This window comes from Podarcis erhardii (genome assembly GCF_964252035.2).
Source record: "Podarcis erhardii genome assembly, chromosome: 4".
Lineage (NCBI taxonomy): Eukaryota > Metazoa > Chordata > Lepidosauria > Squamata > Lacertidae > Podarcis > Podarcis erhardii.
In genome coordinates this window covers 96964055-96981125 of record NC_138508.1, presented here as the reverse complement: position 1 = coordinate 96981125, position 17071 = coordinate 96964055, and the positions used below count along the sequence as shown (strand labels likewise).

The following is a 17071-nucleotide window of genomic DNA, read 5'->3' as shown; positions in this document are numbered from 1 at the left end:
TAAGAGGACAGTCTTTGGGTAACAATGTGTTTTAAGGAAGATTTTTAGTCTGTAGTTTTATTGTACAGCAATTCACATACTTGCCCAGAGTGGCATACACTGGGAGCCTATACAGACAACAATTTTGCCACACATACTACCACACTGGCTGATGATGTGCGGCAGTGTTGATACAGATTGAAAGATACCATGGGCTGCTCTACATAGACTCAGTGAGGTTTAGATGCACGCATCCTGCTTTGCAGAGGGTGGCACTAGATTACCCGCAGGGTCCCTTCCAACTCTACAATTCTATATATAATTGTGATCTATTAAGTCTCTCTTGAGTTTTGGGATTTCTTTATTTTTTAAATTACTTTTTTCTTAAGAGACTATGAAGATGCCTTTTCAGAGTTCATATATTAAATGCTGAATAGGTCGCAGTCTACAAGTTGCAGAAAACTGAAATGGAAATTACGTTTAGTGGCTGAAAGTGCTGTGAATAGGATGCTAAACACTGATATTTGCAGGCAACAGAGCTTCCTTTTAATGAAATGGCTTTTTAAAGCAATCCTTTGCACATGAGTGGCATAGCAGGTAAATATGATTATAAAGTACATTCTAGAATCTAGATATCTTACAGAAACTCACAAGATTGCACTTACTGGAAACAATTTTTTCCTACAAGTTACATAAAAGAATTGAACTGAACAATTCTTATGTGTATGTGGTGCATTCTGGACAGTTTGCTCATCAAAGCCATCACTGTGTTCTTCAGAAGGCATTTGCATGCTCTAAGTTATAATGTTAACCCTTAAATCTCCACTACTGCTTGCTGAATTTATTTTTACATTTGCAAACTAAAAAAACTATCCAAAGCAAGCTCAGGGAGTGAGACACTCCATCCCAAATTAGTGGAATTAAAAACCAGCCATACTAGCACTCCCTTATTAGGATAGTTACACAAATTTTCCTATAACTTAAAACATGACCTGTACCTGAGAAAACTTTAATCAAAATACTGCTTCACTAACTTATTCCCAAACCTGAAACTGAAGAATACAAATGAAGTCTCTGGCATTTCACGAAAGTTCACTTTCAGATAGGCACTGGTATTTCACACTTCTTAAAGTAGTGCTATCACATATTGGAAGGCAAATGTTAACTTTGAATTTGTGGCTGTAGCTGATGCAAAGCACCTTTACCGAAAAACAACCTGCTTTGCAAAGTTCTGTTTTGAGACAAGTTTTAAGTGCTGGAAAGCAATGTGACATGTGGAAAATTAAGAATAAAAAGGGCATGTGAAATACGTATTAATGAGTTTACTGACTGTGTGCTGCAAAACTATTGGACAGCCATGTAAAATAGCATCTTTAATAAGAAGGAAACAAAGAAGTCCTAAATCATTCTAGTAATGATGTATGGAAGTGAGAGCTGGACCATAAAGAAGGCTGATCACTGAAGAATTGATGCTTTTGAATTATGGTGCTGGAGAAGACTCCTGAGAGTCCCATGAACTGCAAGAAGATCAAACCTATCCATTCTGACGGAAATCAGCCCTGAGTGCTCACTGGAAGGACAGATGAGGCTCCAATACTTTGGCCACCTCATGAGAAGAGAAGACTCCCTGGAAAAGACCCTGATGTTGGGAAAGATGGAGGGCACAAGGAGAAGGGACGACAGAGGACGAGATGGTTGGACAGTGTTCTCGAAGCTACCAGCATGAGTTTGACCAAACTGCGGGAGGCAGTGGAAGACAGGAGTGCCTGGTGTGCTCTGGTCCATGGGGTCATGAAGAGTAGGACAAGACTAAATGACTAAACAACAACAACAGCAATTGTTCTAGGCAGCCTAGTAGGTGGATGCTTTTTCTATTGCTGACAAAATCAACTTCCTCCAGAGAACAAAGCTTTTTACCTTTGGCAGTAGGCTATGTATTGTGGACGATCTGTAGGGTGGGTTCTTCAAACACGGGTTTATGTTGCATCTGATCAGGAGGAGGTGGGGATACAGAGCTAGGACATGGTGTCTGGTTTAGTCTGGCCTGCCTGTTGTGCTGCCTGCTTTCTGGCTCTGAATGCTAGAGTCCTCACCCCCACCTCCAAAAACACGTCACAGCAGAGTGCATTAGAGTGGCACAGGCTTCTGTAGCTTGGACTTGATTTGCGGCGCACTGACCACAGTGCATGGCTACTGTTGCTCTGTACGAGATTGTTTTGATTTTAATAATGGTCTGCCAGCTTTTGCGACATGCTCCGGTCGGCTGCCGTAGTGCTAAGTGCTTTCCCATTAAGACATTTGTGGCTATGCATGTACTATTTATTTTAAACTGTGTTTTAAAACCATTTTAAATGGTTGAATCCTGGCCTGAGACCTTATGGTGAAGGGCTGGTAATAATAATAATATTGGTAGCATGTTTCAAAGCAGTGTGCTCATAATGTGCCATACTATAACCTCCATGCCTTTACGTTCCCAAGTATTATAACCTAGATCATCAAGGCTTGTGGCAGATATATGAACCAACCCCAGGCCCAGGTATGCAGAAGCAAGCATAAGCTATGCTCAAGATAGGAAAGTGTGTCAGAGGCAGCTTAGATATCAGGGCCAGGGCTTAAAGAAAGAGATAAATAGCTGTGCCTTTGAGATTGGTGCTAGTGGACTGGAGTAGTCTCTGAGTAAAAGGGCTAGTAAAGAATACTAAATAATACTGTGTGTATGTGTATTATCTATCAGCATTTTAGATTGCTTTTACTCGTTTTTATATTTGGTTTACTGTTAGTTTTGTATGTCACTTCGAGTCACTTTTTTAAAAACAAAGCAACTAATGCAATCCAAATCAGGGTGTTCACTGCAGAAAGGTGCCTTAAAAAACAAAGAGCTCCAGGTGATATGAACAAATAAATTAAGCTCCAAGGAAAAGATGAGAGAGATCGCTTTGAGAGTACCACTATCTGACCTGGGGTGGTGCGGGGGGGTGTGTGTATTTCTTAATTCTCTCAAATATGGTGATCAATCAGATTCTGAGTGTAAGCAAAAAAGGCTGATTCATAATCCATATCCATGCATTCATGCATGTGTGAAATGGCTATCACAAATCAAACACTGCAATATGACTTTCCTGTCAATGCACACAGATTTAAGGGGGAAAAAATATGCTTTTAAAAGAGAAGCACTGTTCATAGTCAGTTGGTCAAGTCAGCTGTGCATGTCTTTGCTTTGCTAAACAAACAAACAAACAAACAAACAAACAAACAAACAAACAAACAAACAAACAAACAAACAAACAAACAAACCACGATTGCTCGTTTTGCTATATAGGGGGTGGTGAAGTCTACTTTTTCCACTAAATGAAGTGTACAGGCCCATTTTTACCCCTCCACACTCCAAACACAAAAGAGAGAGAAGCACTAAATACAAAAGAGCAAAAAAGAGAGGCCAGCTCTGGATAGTACAGAAAAATAGTGGGACGTTTAATAAAAGAGTAAGTTGCCCAAGATAGATTGGGAGACTCTTGTGTGCCTAAGGAATTTTTGTTCCTGTTATGAAAACATTTAGGTAAGGCAGGGAGGTGAATATACCATATACATGTAGGTGAGCCCCACAGCTCTGCGCTGTATGGAGTCAGTCTTAAACTGTTGCTTTCATCTATTCTCCTACTGCTTCCGCTTTCCCCCTCTGCTCTATATACTAGGCAGATCTGAAGGACCGTGTACGAAGATAGCAATAATATGGGGCACCCAGTACAGAGCTTTCCAAACTCTGTCGCGACACAGAGGTGTGTCGCTCCTTCTGGGGGCTGGAAAACTGGTTTGCTAGTAAAACTGAATTACTGAATCGCAAAAGGATGCATGTCTAAAAAGTGTGCCAACAACATGAGAAGTTTGGAAAGCTCTGGCATAGTGCCTGAAGGCTTGAGCAGACTTGTTCATTTAAGATCTTGGTTGAAATCTGGCCATTTTACCAAAAGCAAAAAAAAAAAAAAAAAATTATGAGGCTTCCTAACATCTGCCACATCTGTTTTGGCTTAGACAAATTGTGCTTAGACAGCTCTGAAGTTCACTATTAGCACTTAACTGATGCACACATTTTGCCCGTGAATGTGAATATACAAGCATGCAGATAAATTAGAGAAGCACGATTAGAACAGTAGAATGGTACCTCGATTTAAGAACAGCCCTGTTTACGAACGATTTGGTTTCCGAACTCTGCAAAACCGGAAGTAGTGTCCCAGTCTGCAAACTTTACCTTGGTCGAAGAACAGAATCTGAATGGTGGAAGGGCACCGGCAGTGGGAGGCCTCATTAGGGAAAGCACACCTCAGTTTAAGAACGGTTTCGGTTTAAGAACGGACTTCTGGAATGGATTAAGTTCGTAAACCGAGGTACCACTGTAGATGTAAGATTCCTGGGGGGAAAGCGAGGCAGCACTCCCTGAGTAAGGTGGCAAGCCAGCTGCGGGTGTGCATGCAGGAAGCAGATTATATCGTCCTATTTTGGTCAGCCTTCACGCCTGGTCTTAGCACTGAAACAACCTTAGTTGCCCTGACCGATGAGAGAGACTGCAGTGTGACCCTGTTGGCTCTCTTTGCGGCATTCCACACCACTAACCATGCTGTCCTTCTGGAATGACTCAAGAGTGGAAGTGGAGAGCACTGCCCTTCTGCTTGCAAGGCTGCAACCAGAAAGCAGCACTACGTGACTGTGTTTTCTGAGCTGGGGGGGTCCTGCAAAGGTCTATTCTGTCTCCTTTGCTATCTGACATGCAGCTGTGGAAAGTTGTCATCAGGATTCGGAGCACGGTGTCACCAATATCATGATGATCCAAAGCACTCCCTCTCCCCATTCCATCCAAATCAGAAAGTTCTATGTTGAACCAGTGCCCAGAAGCAGTGATGTGCTGGATTAAGGGCCAATAACCTGAGGCAGAAACCCGATAAGATGAAAGTGCAGTGCGTGGCTAGGTGCTGTTTCTAGGAACCTGCTCTAGAAGGAGCTGCTTGACCCTTGAAGGAACAGGTTTGTAGCCTGGGGGTACTCCTGGATTCCTGTCAATGGAGCCCCCAGTTGCTAGGAGAGCTTAGGCCCAGTTTAGGCTTGTTTGGCAGCTGTGGCTGTTCTTGGATAGCCTGGCCCCAGCAGCCATCTCCAGCTCGGGCCACTGCAATGTACTTTACGGCAGGTTGCCCTTGAAGGAGGCATGGGAGCTTCAACTAGTGCAGAAAGTGACTTTCAGGCTGGTGGAAGTACTGCACCGACACTCTGTGAATTGCCGGGGCCAATTCAAGGTGATGTACTGATGCACACAGCTCTAAATGGCTTGGGATCCAAGGGTCTACACGATATCCCCCACAACACACACAAATCAACCATCTTGGGCTTTATGGTGGAAAAGGGAGGCCCTGTTACTGGTGCTGCTACTGTTGTCTGGCTGCTGCTGACTTGACACAGGGCCTTCTTGGTAGTTGTTCTCTGATGATGGAATACCCTTTCAGACATATGTCCCCTCCCTTATTAACATTTAGGCAGAACTTTAAAACATTTTTCTATACCCAGCAATTGATGGATACTTGATTCTATTTTTAAAAAATGAATTCCTTTTTCTGTTTTGTTGTTTGGTACCCAGGTGACTTTAGGAGGAAGGGCAGGAAAATAAATATAGATAGATGGTAGATCAATCCTCAAGCTGTTATTGCAGCTGACTTTGTCCTTTTGGAGTTTGTTTCAGCCTTAAGAAAAGGACTAGTTATTTATACTTACTGTGTGGAGAAAAGGTAGTTAGCATTTGAAAAATGATTTAACACATTACCACCACCCCCCGCCCCATAATTCCAAAAGTTAATTGGATCATTCCAATAGATCACCACTAAAATGAATGTATATGAGTTGGGTTAATTACACAGTGTTAGAAACAAAAAACAAACAGTGCAACATTAGACATAGCTATACCATTATTTGCAATAAATGTTAACTCTAAATAAGTGCAACCTGTCCACAAATACTTGCTAAAGGACTACTTCAAAATAAAGTTTGATGGGTAAAAACATGAAGAAAAAAATTCTCCAGGAGAATTTTTTTTTAATAAGTACCAGCACTCATTTAGAGTTTGGGATTTGTGAAAGAAAGCTTTAAAAGGAGCAAACCTGATTGGCTGTGGCTGTTGCGGCGAAGGGGACACTTGTTGCAGGAGTTGTTGCTGCAGAGACAGTGGCGGACGTAGCGCTGTGCATCATGGGTACTTTCAGGAGGGGAGCCATGGAAGCAATGAACAGGAGTGTGTAGCATTATGGCAATGGCAGTGGAATTTTGGCATGGTGAATATCAGAGCAGCAGCAAGCCATCATGGGTTAAACCAGCAGATGGCATGCAGTCACAATGCAAAGCAAGAAAGCGTGGCAGAGAAATAAAACAAAAGGGAAAATAGCTTATTACAGGTACAATTTAAAGGAAGAATGTCACAGTTATCAACGATTCCCAGAAAAGAAAAGAATTCTTAATTTGTTGTTTTTGTATTTTTAATTTAATAAAGCTTTCATGAAAATGGCCAGTTCGTTTATGGAAAAGCTGGAGTGGTTTCCCCCTAAAATAACAACGGTCTCCTAGTAGGGGTTCTCTGTCAAAGTTTAAAAGCCAAGGGTGATATCCAGTGATGTCAGCCCCCAGACTTCCCCTTCCTTCCCTCTTCTCTTCAGTGCCTGCCCCCCCCCACCCCCCAAATCTGCTCTGGAAGGTTATGGACCCTCAAGAGCAGATAGAGGGCACAGGGGGGTGGCAGGGAGTGGGGCCCAGGAGAAGATGGGAAAGTCCCGTCACATTCATTAGGTATCATCCCAAATATGACAGAACTACTGGTATTTGGAATTCATTTATTTTTTAAAAAAACAAACAAACCTAGTTTTCTAAAAATCCCAATTGTCTGGCTCTGAAGGTGCTCCTGAGAAGGCAGCAGACACTTCTATCTGCAGAATGAAGGTTATCCCCCAGTTTCCCCTTCCTGCCTAAGGCTGTTCCAGAAGAGTTTCCTCACATTTCTCAAACCCTCTGCCTAGCAAACTTTCCTGTCACTGTCCTAGAAATTACAATCCTAGAAACTTAATTCTGGGCCGATCTGCTCTCACCTTCTGCCTGCCTGCACGCATGTGACACCTGCTTCTTGACATCTCTACCAAAACCTGCTCTTATATTTGAGCAGCTGGTACTAAAATCCTTAGGCAAGCCTGTGATCATATTACTCTTAAACTACTAGATTCACCTCCGTGTCCATTTCTGTCACCTCTTCTGTCCCACTTTGGAAAGAGAGAAATCTTCCAGAATCCAGTGGTGCCTCGCAAGACGAAATTAATTCGTTCTGCAAGTTTTTTCTTCTTGCGAGTTTTTCATCTTGCGAAGCACAGTTTCCCATAGGAATGCATTGAAAATCAATCAATGCGTTCCTATGGAGACTGTCCGGGGACAGAGGGGAAGCGCCGCGCGCCTTCCCCTCTGTCCCCGGACCTGTTTAAAGCAAGGGGCGGCAGGGAGAAGATTGCTTCTCCCCGTTGCCTGCCCCGCAATCTCCGGGGAGAGAGGGGAAGGCGCGCGCACTTTCCCCTCTGTCCCCGGAGATTGCGGGGCTGGCAACGGGGAGAAGCGATCTTCTCCCCGCCGCCCCTTGCTTCAAAAGAGGTCCGGGGACAGCGGGGAAGACGCACTGCGCTTCCCCGCTATCCCCGGAGCTTGCGGGGCAAGCTTCGTTTTGCGAAGCAAGCCCATAGGGAAATGCGTCTTGCGAAGCGGCTAAGAAAACGAAAAACTTCTTCGGCTAGCGAGTTTTTCGTCTTCCGAGGCGTTCGTCTTGCGGGGTACCACTGTAAGTGCTCCTCTCCCAGGTGTTACGACCACATCATTACTGTTTTAGGCTAAAAAACCCATACACACTTGAGAGGAAGCCCCAAAGAATATAGTGGAACATATTACTCCTAACTGCATATAGGATGGTGGTCCCTGAAGTAACCCTCCGTCATTTTCTGTTGCCACCTCTGTCCCCCAATATCTGGTTCAGGAGCAATACTGGTCATGTGGGTCTTGCTCAACTTCTGTTCCCATCAGTTTTGTCCTGCAGCCTTTTCTGCTTTATTGGCCGAGGGAGCCGGCGTACAGCTTCTGGGTCATGTGGCCAGCATGACTAAGCCACTTCTGGCAAACCAGAGCAGTGCACGGAAATGCCATTTACCTTCCTGCCGGAGCGGTACCTATTTATCTACTTGCACTTTGATGTGCTTTCAAACTGCTAGGTGGGCAGGATCAGGGACTGAGCAACGGGAGCTCACCCCGTCACGGGGATTCAAACCACCGACCTTCTGATCGGCAAGTCCTAGGCTCAGTGGTTTAACCCACAGTGCCACCCGTGTCCCAATATTTCTTTAGGGTACTGCAAAAATGCACACACAATGTGCAAAGTCTTACTTTCTGGGGCTTCCTAACACACTCCCTCACCTATTTCTACTTCAGGTCCTGGCAGGGTCCTCTAGCTGTCAACGTTTCCCTTTTTCTAAGGGAAATTCCCATATTCTGAATAGGATTCCTCGCAAGAAAAGGGGAAAGTTGACAGCCATGCCTCTAGCTGCCTTATTCTCTCATTCCTCAAACATTCTTCACCTCCCCTGTTTTAAGTCCCTCAAAACACCTTACTTGCACTTAACTACATCCTTCCTTCCATCCATCTATATATAAAGTCAGGGTTTGGATGATTTAATCTTATTATAGAGACACGCAATTTAGCTACATGAAAGATGCAGCCCTGCAACCCACGAGCACCATATGCGTGGACAGCTGCTTATGCAGAAAACTGGCAATCACTGGCCATAGATTGAGACTAATATAAAACCTTAGGTTTAGCAAACGGAATGAGTTTATACTATCACACCAAAATAGGAGCGCAACCTACTTTATTTTATTTGTAAATGTACAATTATGAAAATGAAAGAAACTTAATTCTGGTTTCTTATGTTCTTATATCAAGCTTACATGTTTTGTCATTTGAAAAGACAAGTGATACTCATTTACTCCTTTAGATGTATCTTTTTGCTTTTTATGACAAAATCTGATTTACTTCACTGTCTGTAACCATTTTCTTAGGGAGCTATTCTACACGAGAAGCTGGCATAAAGAAAGCTGGTGCGAGTTAAGCTGTTCAGCAGCTGAGCCAACCTTACCTGGGCCTTTAAAATGGGGTTTCAGATACACCACCTTTTTTGTTAGCTTAATTTATGCTGGGTTGTCCAGTCCCATGACTGAGCTGGACAGGGGTTAGGATTCAGTCTAATTGCCCCCTCCCTGTTCCTGCCCCCAGAACCCCTCTTGTTCAAAGCTTTTGCCAGCTTCAGCTCCAGCTGAGACCTGGATGAGTCAAGGATGAGGGAATTAGGCTGGCACAGTTCAGCTGGAGATCCACTGGATCCCAACCCGCTCATCCTGGCAGATCTTGCTATAGGATTTAGCTAGTATATTATTTGATCCTGAGGAGGAAAGCAGTTACTATGGTAATTTATTTTGGTTCAGTTTTATAGATAAATTGATCTGTTATCATAGCACATAGCAGAAGTTTGATTGCAAATGAGTAGTTCAAAGGCATAATGAATATTCAGTATTAATTTGGGGAAAGTCTGCTGGGCAAACTCTAATTTTATTTTTTTAAAACCAGAAAATGAAAACTTTTCAAATGTTTCAACTCTTAAGTCAGATTTATTTTCAATCAAAGGAAAATATTCTTTAGGTCTAAATACTTTACTCTACTTTTTATTGCAAGTATTAAAATTAGGATTTCTGGGAAACACTGATAAAACTTTCTCACAACACAGCAAAAAGAAGAAACAGGCACACCACTATGAAACTTTAGAACACTAATGAAATTAGACTGCTGTTTCAATATCTTATGGTTTAATAATGCTAGCAATATAAAATATAGAAAAAGTTTTTCTTTCTTTCTTTTGAAAGCAGAAAAGCAGCTTGGAATTCATGGTGTTTGTGCTTTTTGCAGTGGGATTGTTATAGCAAGTGATGTTGCATCTAAGCAGCAGGGTTTTTTGTTTCATTTTTTAAAAAAACAATTAAATTGAAAAATTTAACCGTTCAAGCAGAAGTCCAAATGGATCATCAGATTGAGTCAATTGTCTAAGTTATGTTTCAGTTCCTCAAAACAAAGGAAACTACAGAATACGATAAAAAAATAGATCAATAAAGAAGTTTGAAACCTACCAATACTGGTAGCGGGTGTCATGCACAAAACTGACCCTGGGTGTCATGCAATGATAGGTGGAAAAAGTGAATAAAGGGAAGAAACAGGTTAGCTGTTTAGAGTTAACATTCAAAGTGAGATCCAAGCACCCCCAAGATAAGCCAAAGTTAGTTAAATACAATTTCAAAGAGATCATTCATAGCTTCTTTGCTGTTTTAAAACAGTTGTTCTTATAGTCACTCAACACATTGTGCACATTAATCAAAATCCATATGGCAAAGCCTTTCTTTAGCATTTCCTTTCAGCAACGGGAACTAACTCTTTAAAAAGCAATCACTTTGAATAGTCTAGGTTATCCAACAATGGTCTGTATCACGATCTACAACTCGCAGTTGTTTTAAGCCCCTAAAATGTGCTACTACCAAGATAAACAAGATTACTTCAGAGCCAATATAGTTAATACTGCAGCCATGACAGACAGGAAATCTGTGCAGACAATACTTGGGAGTAAGTCCCATTGGACTCAGTGGGGTTTCCTTCCAAATTTGTACAGCACTGAGCTGCCCTCCATCATTTAAACAATTTGCTTTACACACAAGTAAGATAAATCAGCGGTGTTTTTTTCCTGCGTTTCACATTCAAAGATAGTTTTCAGCTTGCAATGCCATGCCAACCATGCCTACTCAGAAGGAAGCCCTATTGAATTTAATGGGACTTGCTCCCCGTTAATTGCAGCCTAACAGTGCAATTGTAAAAATGTCTTCTCAAAACGAGATTGCACTGAGTTCAGCGGGACCTACTCCCAGCTATAGGATTGCAACCTTAAAGAATTAATACTCTACATTAACAAGGCTATTAGGTCTGCTTCACATTATACTCCTAAATACACTTACTAGAGAGTAAGTCCCACTGAACACAACGGAATACACTTGCAAGTAAACATGCATAGGACTGTGCTGTTAGTATGGGTGGGTTTCATTTCTGACCTGACGCAGTGCCTGGCGTACCATTATATTTTTTGTATATTCTTTTGCATCTTTGCAATAACTCAGTGTTCCCTGGGGCCCTCATAGTTAGGAGAAAACAGGCAGATGGGGGGGGGGGGAAGGATCTGTATATGTAAAATGTTTTGAAATCCCAGCACTTCCTGCAGTTCCATATACATTACCTACAGCTAGCTAGCTATGAATGACCTTGCCTTGAAGGAACAACCTCCAGTGAATAATTCAATATTTCTATTATCATGCTCAATTAAAAAACCCCAAAGAAACTAGTATTTGAAGAAAAATACTGCTGTTCCTTTGCAGATCATAAAGCAAACCAGGCACCAAATTACCAAATGACTATGCTAAAGGCATAGTAACTGTGCCTATAGCCCACAATCCATTTACTTTAATTCTTCTTACTGTGGAAGAATCAATGAGATGACTCTAGCATTTGTGGGCATTGAATGGCAGCAGTAGTGGATCGTGCAATATATATGCAATATTGAAAAATGGAGACGGGAGCTACTCTGTATTTTTCACATGTTTAAAAAACAACAACCACAACCTCATATGTATTTTCCCACGTTCCCCCCAAATAGAGGTTTTAGGAGTAAAAATTGTCACATGGGACAGATATACAAATGTTAACTGGTGTTGTGTTCCTCTAGGTACCCCTGAAGGCAAGCTCCTTCACATTATTATTTAGATCAGAGCACTCCATTGTGCAGCCTAAGGGCTGCATGCGGCCCTTGAGGCCTTTTTTGGTGGCCCTCAGCAATATTTCATGCCCGCCTGCTGTCTTCCCAAAGGCAGATAAGTGGGGCGCTGGGCTCCAGGAAGGAGGCATGAGGTGGGGTCTCTAGGTGAGGTGGGGTCCTAGAGTCCTCCTGTCTCCTTCCCAAATCCTAGTTAGTGTTTTCCCAGATTTGGGGAGGAGCTGGAAGGCTCCAGGGCCTGACTAGAGCCTCACACCTCCTTCCCAAAGCCTGAAGAAAGCTGGGGACTGTCAAATTTGGGCCTCACTCCCACCTCCCCTGCAACAAGGCAGTGAGAAGCCCGCAGGTTTATTGTTGAAGTACCCCACTTGGTATGAAACGTTGGACCACCCTGATTTAGATCACTGTAAAGGAGGCATACTCTGCTCAATAAATGAGGTATGGAAAGGTAAGCCATAGGATTTAAGGAAGCCCCTGTCAGATTCAACAGAAAAGTGGCTGCCTATCCGGGGGGGGGGGGGAATATTGTTGAGGTGTGCGAGGCCCAATCTTAAGCTGAAGCTGTTCATTGCCTCTTCAGAGAAGAAAACCTCAGGCATTGCTCCTCCCCCCTCTCGGCATCAGTGCTCACCTGCTGCCTACAACCCGCTCCTTGCAGGAGCAGCAATGTTCTACTGATCGTAGTCCTACTGCTTTCCCCAGGGATGAAGAACACATGCACAGATAATGCCAGGATTGCATAAAGCTAAGATCCACTTAGTGGGAAGATGTGAATGAGCACCGAAGAAAGCTGACCATGGTTTCTGTGTCTTCTTAAATTTTGTTTGCAAATGCAGAAAGCCACTTCTCTGTACAGTGGTGCCCCGCAAGACGAATGCCTCACAAGACGAAAAACCCGCTAGACGAAAGGGTTTTCCGTTTTTCGAGGCGCTTCGCAAGACGAATTTCCCTATGGGCTTGCTTCGCAAGACGAAAACGTCTTGCGAGTCTTTTCCCTCCCCCCCTTTTTCTAATCCGCTAAGCCGCTAATAGCGTTAATCCGCTAAGCCGCTAATAGGGGTGCTTCGCAAGACGAAAAAACCGCAAGATGAAGAGACTCGCGGAACGGATTATTTTCGTCTTGCGAGGCACCACTGTACTCCCCCCACTGAAAGGCTGCTCAAATGAGTCTGTGCAAGGGATGCGTCTCTTTTAATACACTCCTGTTTCCCTTGTGTTAGCAGCAGCAGACTTGCAGCCTTCTTACACCATGTGAGTATCAACTCTCTCATGGCATCTAACCCCTAATGGAATGCCTGTACTGCCTCTTTCCCCTCTCTTTGGCACATCACAAGATTGGCTCCAGGTTGTACCAGACACAAGCACTTCTCTCAATTGACACTTACACTGACAGGCAATGACTGGTCATTCCCCTTAGCTGGGAACGAAGTACAGGCCACATCTATATCTGAATTTCCAAGTCACTACATATTGGAGTTAAGTTGTGCCAAAAGGGGTAAGTTCTGCAGAGACATATTAAAAGATCTTCCAGTCCAATTGTCTTTATGGACATCTTCACTAGTGTTTCAGGTTGATAGTTTTTTGTTAGGTGTCACTACATTTTCCTACCTCTTTTCATAACGGAAACAAATGGCAAAATCATTTGTTATTGATCTTTTGTGGAAAGCTGCAGAAAATGGGTGTTTTCAAAGTTCATATAGTTTACTAGGCAAGATACCTCTGCATTGCAAACAAACTCAAATACAAAAATTTGCTCTAATGCAGATAGGTGGATGCTATTCATGCAACTACTCTTTAGATCTGTGCCATTCTGTAAATGCAGCTGCTGGAAACGCCAGGCAAAGGAGAACATCTTTAGCTCCTTCACAGATGTAATTCTTATTCCTGACTGCCCTCTAAGTAAAATAACATAAGGCAACAAAATATTTTCAAAATGTAGAAAGCAACCTTTTCCAACAAAGAAGAATGAATAATCCTGAAAATGTTTTAGCAATAAATTGGTACTGTAGCTGCCTGGGCACTATGAAATTTTCTTTTTCAGGTGTAATACTGAACCACAGTTTAGTGCTAGATTCACCAGCAGCAGCAGCAGCAGCAGCAAGCCTCGGGCTCTACACTCTCCCCTTCTCTAGTGAACCGTGAGGAGAAGACAGGAAGCTTTGCCTTCTCTTTGCAGTCAAAACTGGGCGGGAACGCTGATTGGTTTAACCTGTAGTTTGTTCCAACAAGCCAGGATCAAACTGTGGTTCGTGCTCCTATCTTGCTTGAACAAACCATAGTTTGATCTAACCAAAGTCCCCAAAGTCTGGATGCAATCAAAAGCTCTGGTTCAAAACAGAAAGCAAAAGCTTCTAATCTAGTCCCCTCTTTGTGCTTGCAGGAAGAACAAAGGGAAGGCAGGACTCCACTAACCCAAGCTGTTCACCCACACAGTCATACTGTTTGGGGCTCTGACGGGCCACAGGTTCCTCATGCCTAGTTTACCATTATGTCTGAACTAGGCCAAAGTTGGAGATCCCATAAGCATTGTTTTCTTTATAACAGCTTCTTCTAAAGTTAAAAAGTATGTTTCGGAGGCATGCACATGCAAATCATAGCAGTAACAAAATTCATGATATTCAAAAGACTGATAAGCATACCCACCTGTAATTCAGGCACAGGTAAGTTAAGCTGCAGCTGGGATGCTCAGCCTAATTTACAGTTTTTGTTATGAGAGTGAAATGCAACAATAATGTAGCTTTAAGCACCATAAAAATTAACAGAGCTTGTATGTGCACGACAGCATCACACCCAAGCTGACATAGATTTTTCACTCTTTGTTTTTAATTATAGTTTGTAAAGTATTGGCCCATTTCAGACTTGACACCAAACACTAAACCATAGTTTAGCGTGATGTGAGCCTCACACTCACAAGCTCCTCCTCCCTTCCTTTGTGAAGAAATGATTGGAAGTTTGTGAGTCCCATTTTAAACTAACTGGAGTTTATCATTACATCTAAACTGGGGTTATCAAAATTCTATATCGTTAATAAGGCAGGACCATAAACCTTACTTTTCTATAGTCAAAGCTCACATTTCTTTTGAACTCTTTAATGTATGTGCATTTATTTAACTGCACAGCGAAAACCTTCCAAAATTATACTAGGGGTTACATGTGGGTGGTCATTTTAAATTACTTCAAAACAATCACTCATCCATGTCTATCAATTAAATTAAATACTGATGTTTGCCCATGCACTGTAAACACTACAAACTTCAGAATCAAGCGTTGATTCTGTCCCTGAGAAACTATCCTGTCTAGTTGTGCAGTGATCCTTCTTTCTGAGATGGAAAATATATCCCTACACTATTATCTGAAATTATAGATGTTGCTTGCCAGGGCTAATGTGACATGCTGAAAGATCTTCCATTTCATTTTCCGTGAGTAAGTTATCTATAGCTAAGCACACTGAAGGTCTCAGCAGCTACTTTGGTGACTAGGGGTTTTTCTAGTCGCGGAGGTAGCCGCTGCAATCTTTTACACATCTCTGCATCCGGTGTCATACTGCTCATGCGAGTAGACCACTCATGTGAGCAGTTAATTACAGTAATCTACCAGCTGCAATAACATGTGCATTGGCTTCAGTGTTCAAAGGGGCAAGGAAACTCTTATCTTACTAGGATTCCATTACCGATTAGAATAGCCCTGTTCAAGATTTCACTCCGCACCACTAACTATTGTTTAAGGGGGTAGAGCAGAGCCACACTCATGGGTCCTGCCTTGCCACGAGCCCCCGTTGTCCATGTACTGAGTAGGGAACACCTTGGGAGGGTAGCCTGATTGCAGAGGGAGCCCGGGAACATACAGCAGGTTGTCCTCTCCAGCAGATGTCCACCAAAGCATGGACAGCAGGGAAAGTAGAAAATTTTCAGGAAGCCCTGTTCTCTGCCACTGCCTGATCCCACCTGTTGCCTTTGGGTAACTGTACAGAACACATACTCTCCTTGCCCATGCGAATTAGCTGCAGAAAGGTATCGTCACTTTGGTTTTTTATAGCAGTAGTGGAAGGAGTCTGAATATTAGCAAGCAGGTTGATGTTAAGTAGGAATTTCATTCTGCTTGAGAAATGTACAGGTAAGCCATGCAAGATATACCTGAACAGAGGAAGTTAATTGCAAGTACTTAACAGACTCCTAGTGAAACTGAATGCCTACTTTGTCCCTCAAGGCTCTTCTCATCAGTTCCCAAAACTCCCTGTGCAAAGAGGTGTATTGCAGAATATGCTTCAAGCTGACAGAAAACAATGGAGACGAGAACAGACTGTGTTCTGTCCCAATGGGTTGTTGTGACACATATGAAGAAAGACCAAAAATAAGCAGTCCTGTAGATTGTTCACATTCAGTGTATTGGGTCCAGGCCTAGTCACCCTTAGATCAGACCCACTAAAATCTCCATGGGGCTCGTGAATTTCAATGGGTCTGTTCTAAGAATGAGGGGTCTGGATCCAACCCAAAGCCTTTTGACCACACTGACATGTTTCTGAAATCCTAATGCTCTTCAGAAGTAAAATATAACCCCACGTGATATTTCTGGGGTCACAAAAGAGGTTAGAAAATGACGGATTTGTCCAAGGGAAAGCACAATGAATGTGATCACAGAGAGAGTGATCTGCTGCGGAGATTTAAAGAAACAAGACTAAACTCTCAAAATGACCTACCTGTTGGAATAAACGCTGCATGTTGCTGCAACTGTGCACTAGCAAGGGCCTGTTGGTAGTGCAAGAAACTGGGATTAAAAACAGCACTGGCCCCATTGCTTTTCTCAAGGGCTTGCCTCTTTGGTAAAGTGTGAAGAACACCAGGAGGAAAGGCCTGCAAATGGAATAATAAGAGTAGCAGTAGTAAGGTTGACAGAAGCTGTAATAGGTTGTTCTGCTCTTAAAATATTACATTTGGTTGAAGATGCCTTGCCATGCACATTAGTTCAAAACAGGAACAATGTCAAATGGATGGCATTTTTTTGTTATTGATAGTAAATGCATGGCACAATTAAACTAAAATTATAGAACCACAACAATTAAACTGAAACAAAAACAAAAAAAAAGCTTCTCAAGACTGAAGGGTTTTTTAAAGAAATCCAAAGATCTTTCTTTAAATATGGCTAAAAATAGAAGAAGAAAAAGAGCACTTGTCTTTCAT

At 42.6% G+C, this 17071-nt stretch overlaps 1 protein-coding gene and 1 long non-coding RNA gene across 16 annotated transcripts in view; one reads left to right on the top strand and one right to left on the bottom strand.

The window, feature by feature from the left end:
- MBNL2 (muscleblind like splicing regulator 2) overlaps positions 1 to 17071 on the bottom strand; it is a 77836-nt gene that overhangs the window by 13534 nt on the left and 47231 nt on the right. For 6 of the 15 annotated variants that reach the window (XM_081858245.1, XM_081858240.1, XM_081858252.1 and 3 more), the window contains 3 exons: positions 16591 to 16744; positions 10213 to 10248; positions 6120 to 6214 (listed from right to left, as the gene is read on the bottom strand). In XM_081858245.1, the coding sequence (XP_081714371.1) occupies positions 6120 to 6214; positions 10213 to 10248; positions 16591 to 16744 (285 nt within the window). The remainder of the gene's footprint in view (positions 1 to 6119; positions 6215 to 10212; positions 10249 to 16590; positions 16745 to 17071) is intronic. The other 9 variants (XM_081858246.1, XM_081858251.1, XM_081858254.1 and 6 more) reach the window with 5 other exon arrangements.
- Positions 3081 to 5644, top strand: LOC309339964. Its single transcript, XR_014155707.1, has 2 exons — positions 3081 to 3174; positions 3572 to 5644. It is a non-coding gene; the product is annotated as an uncharacterized lncRNA (long non-coding RNA).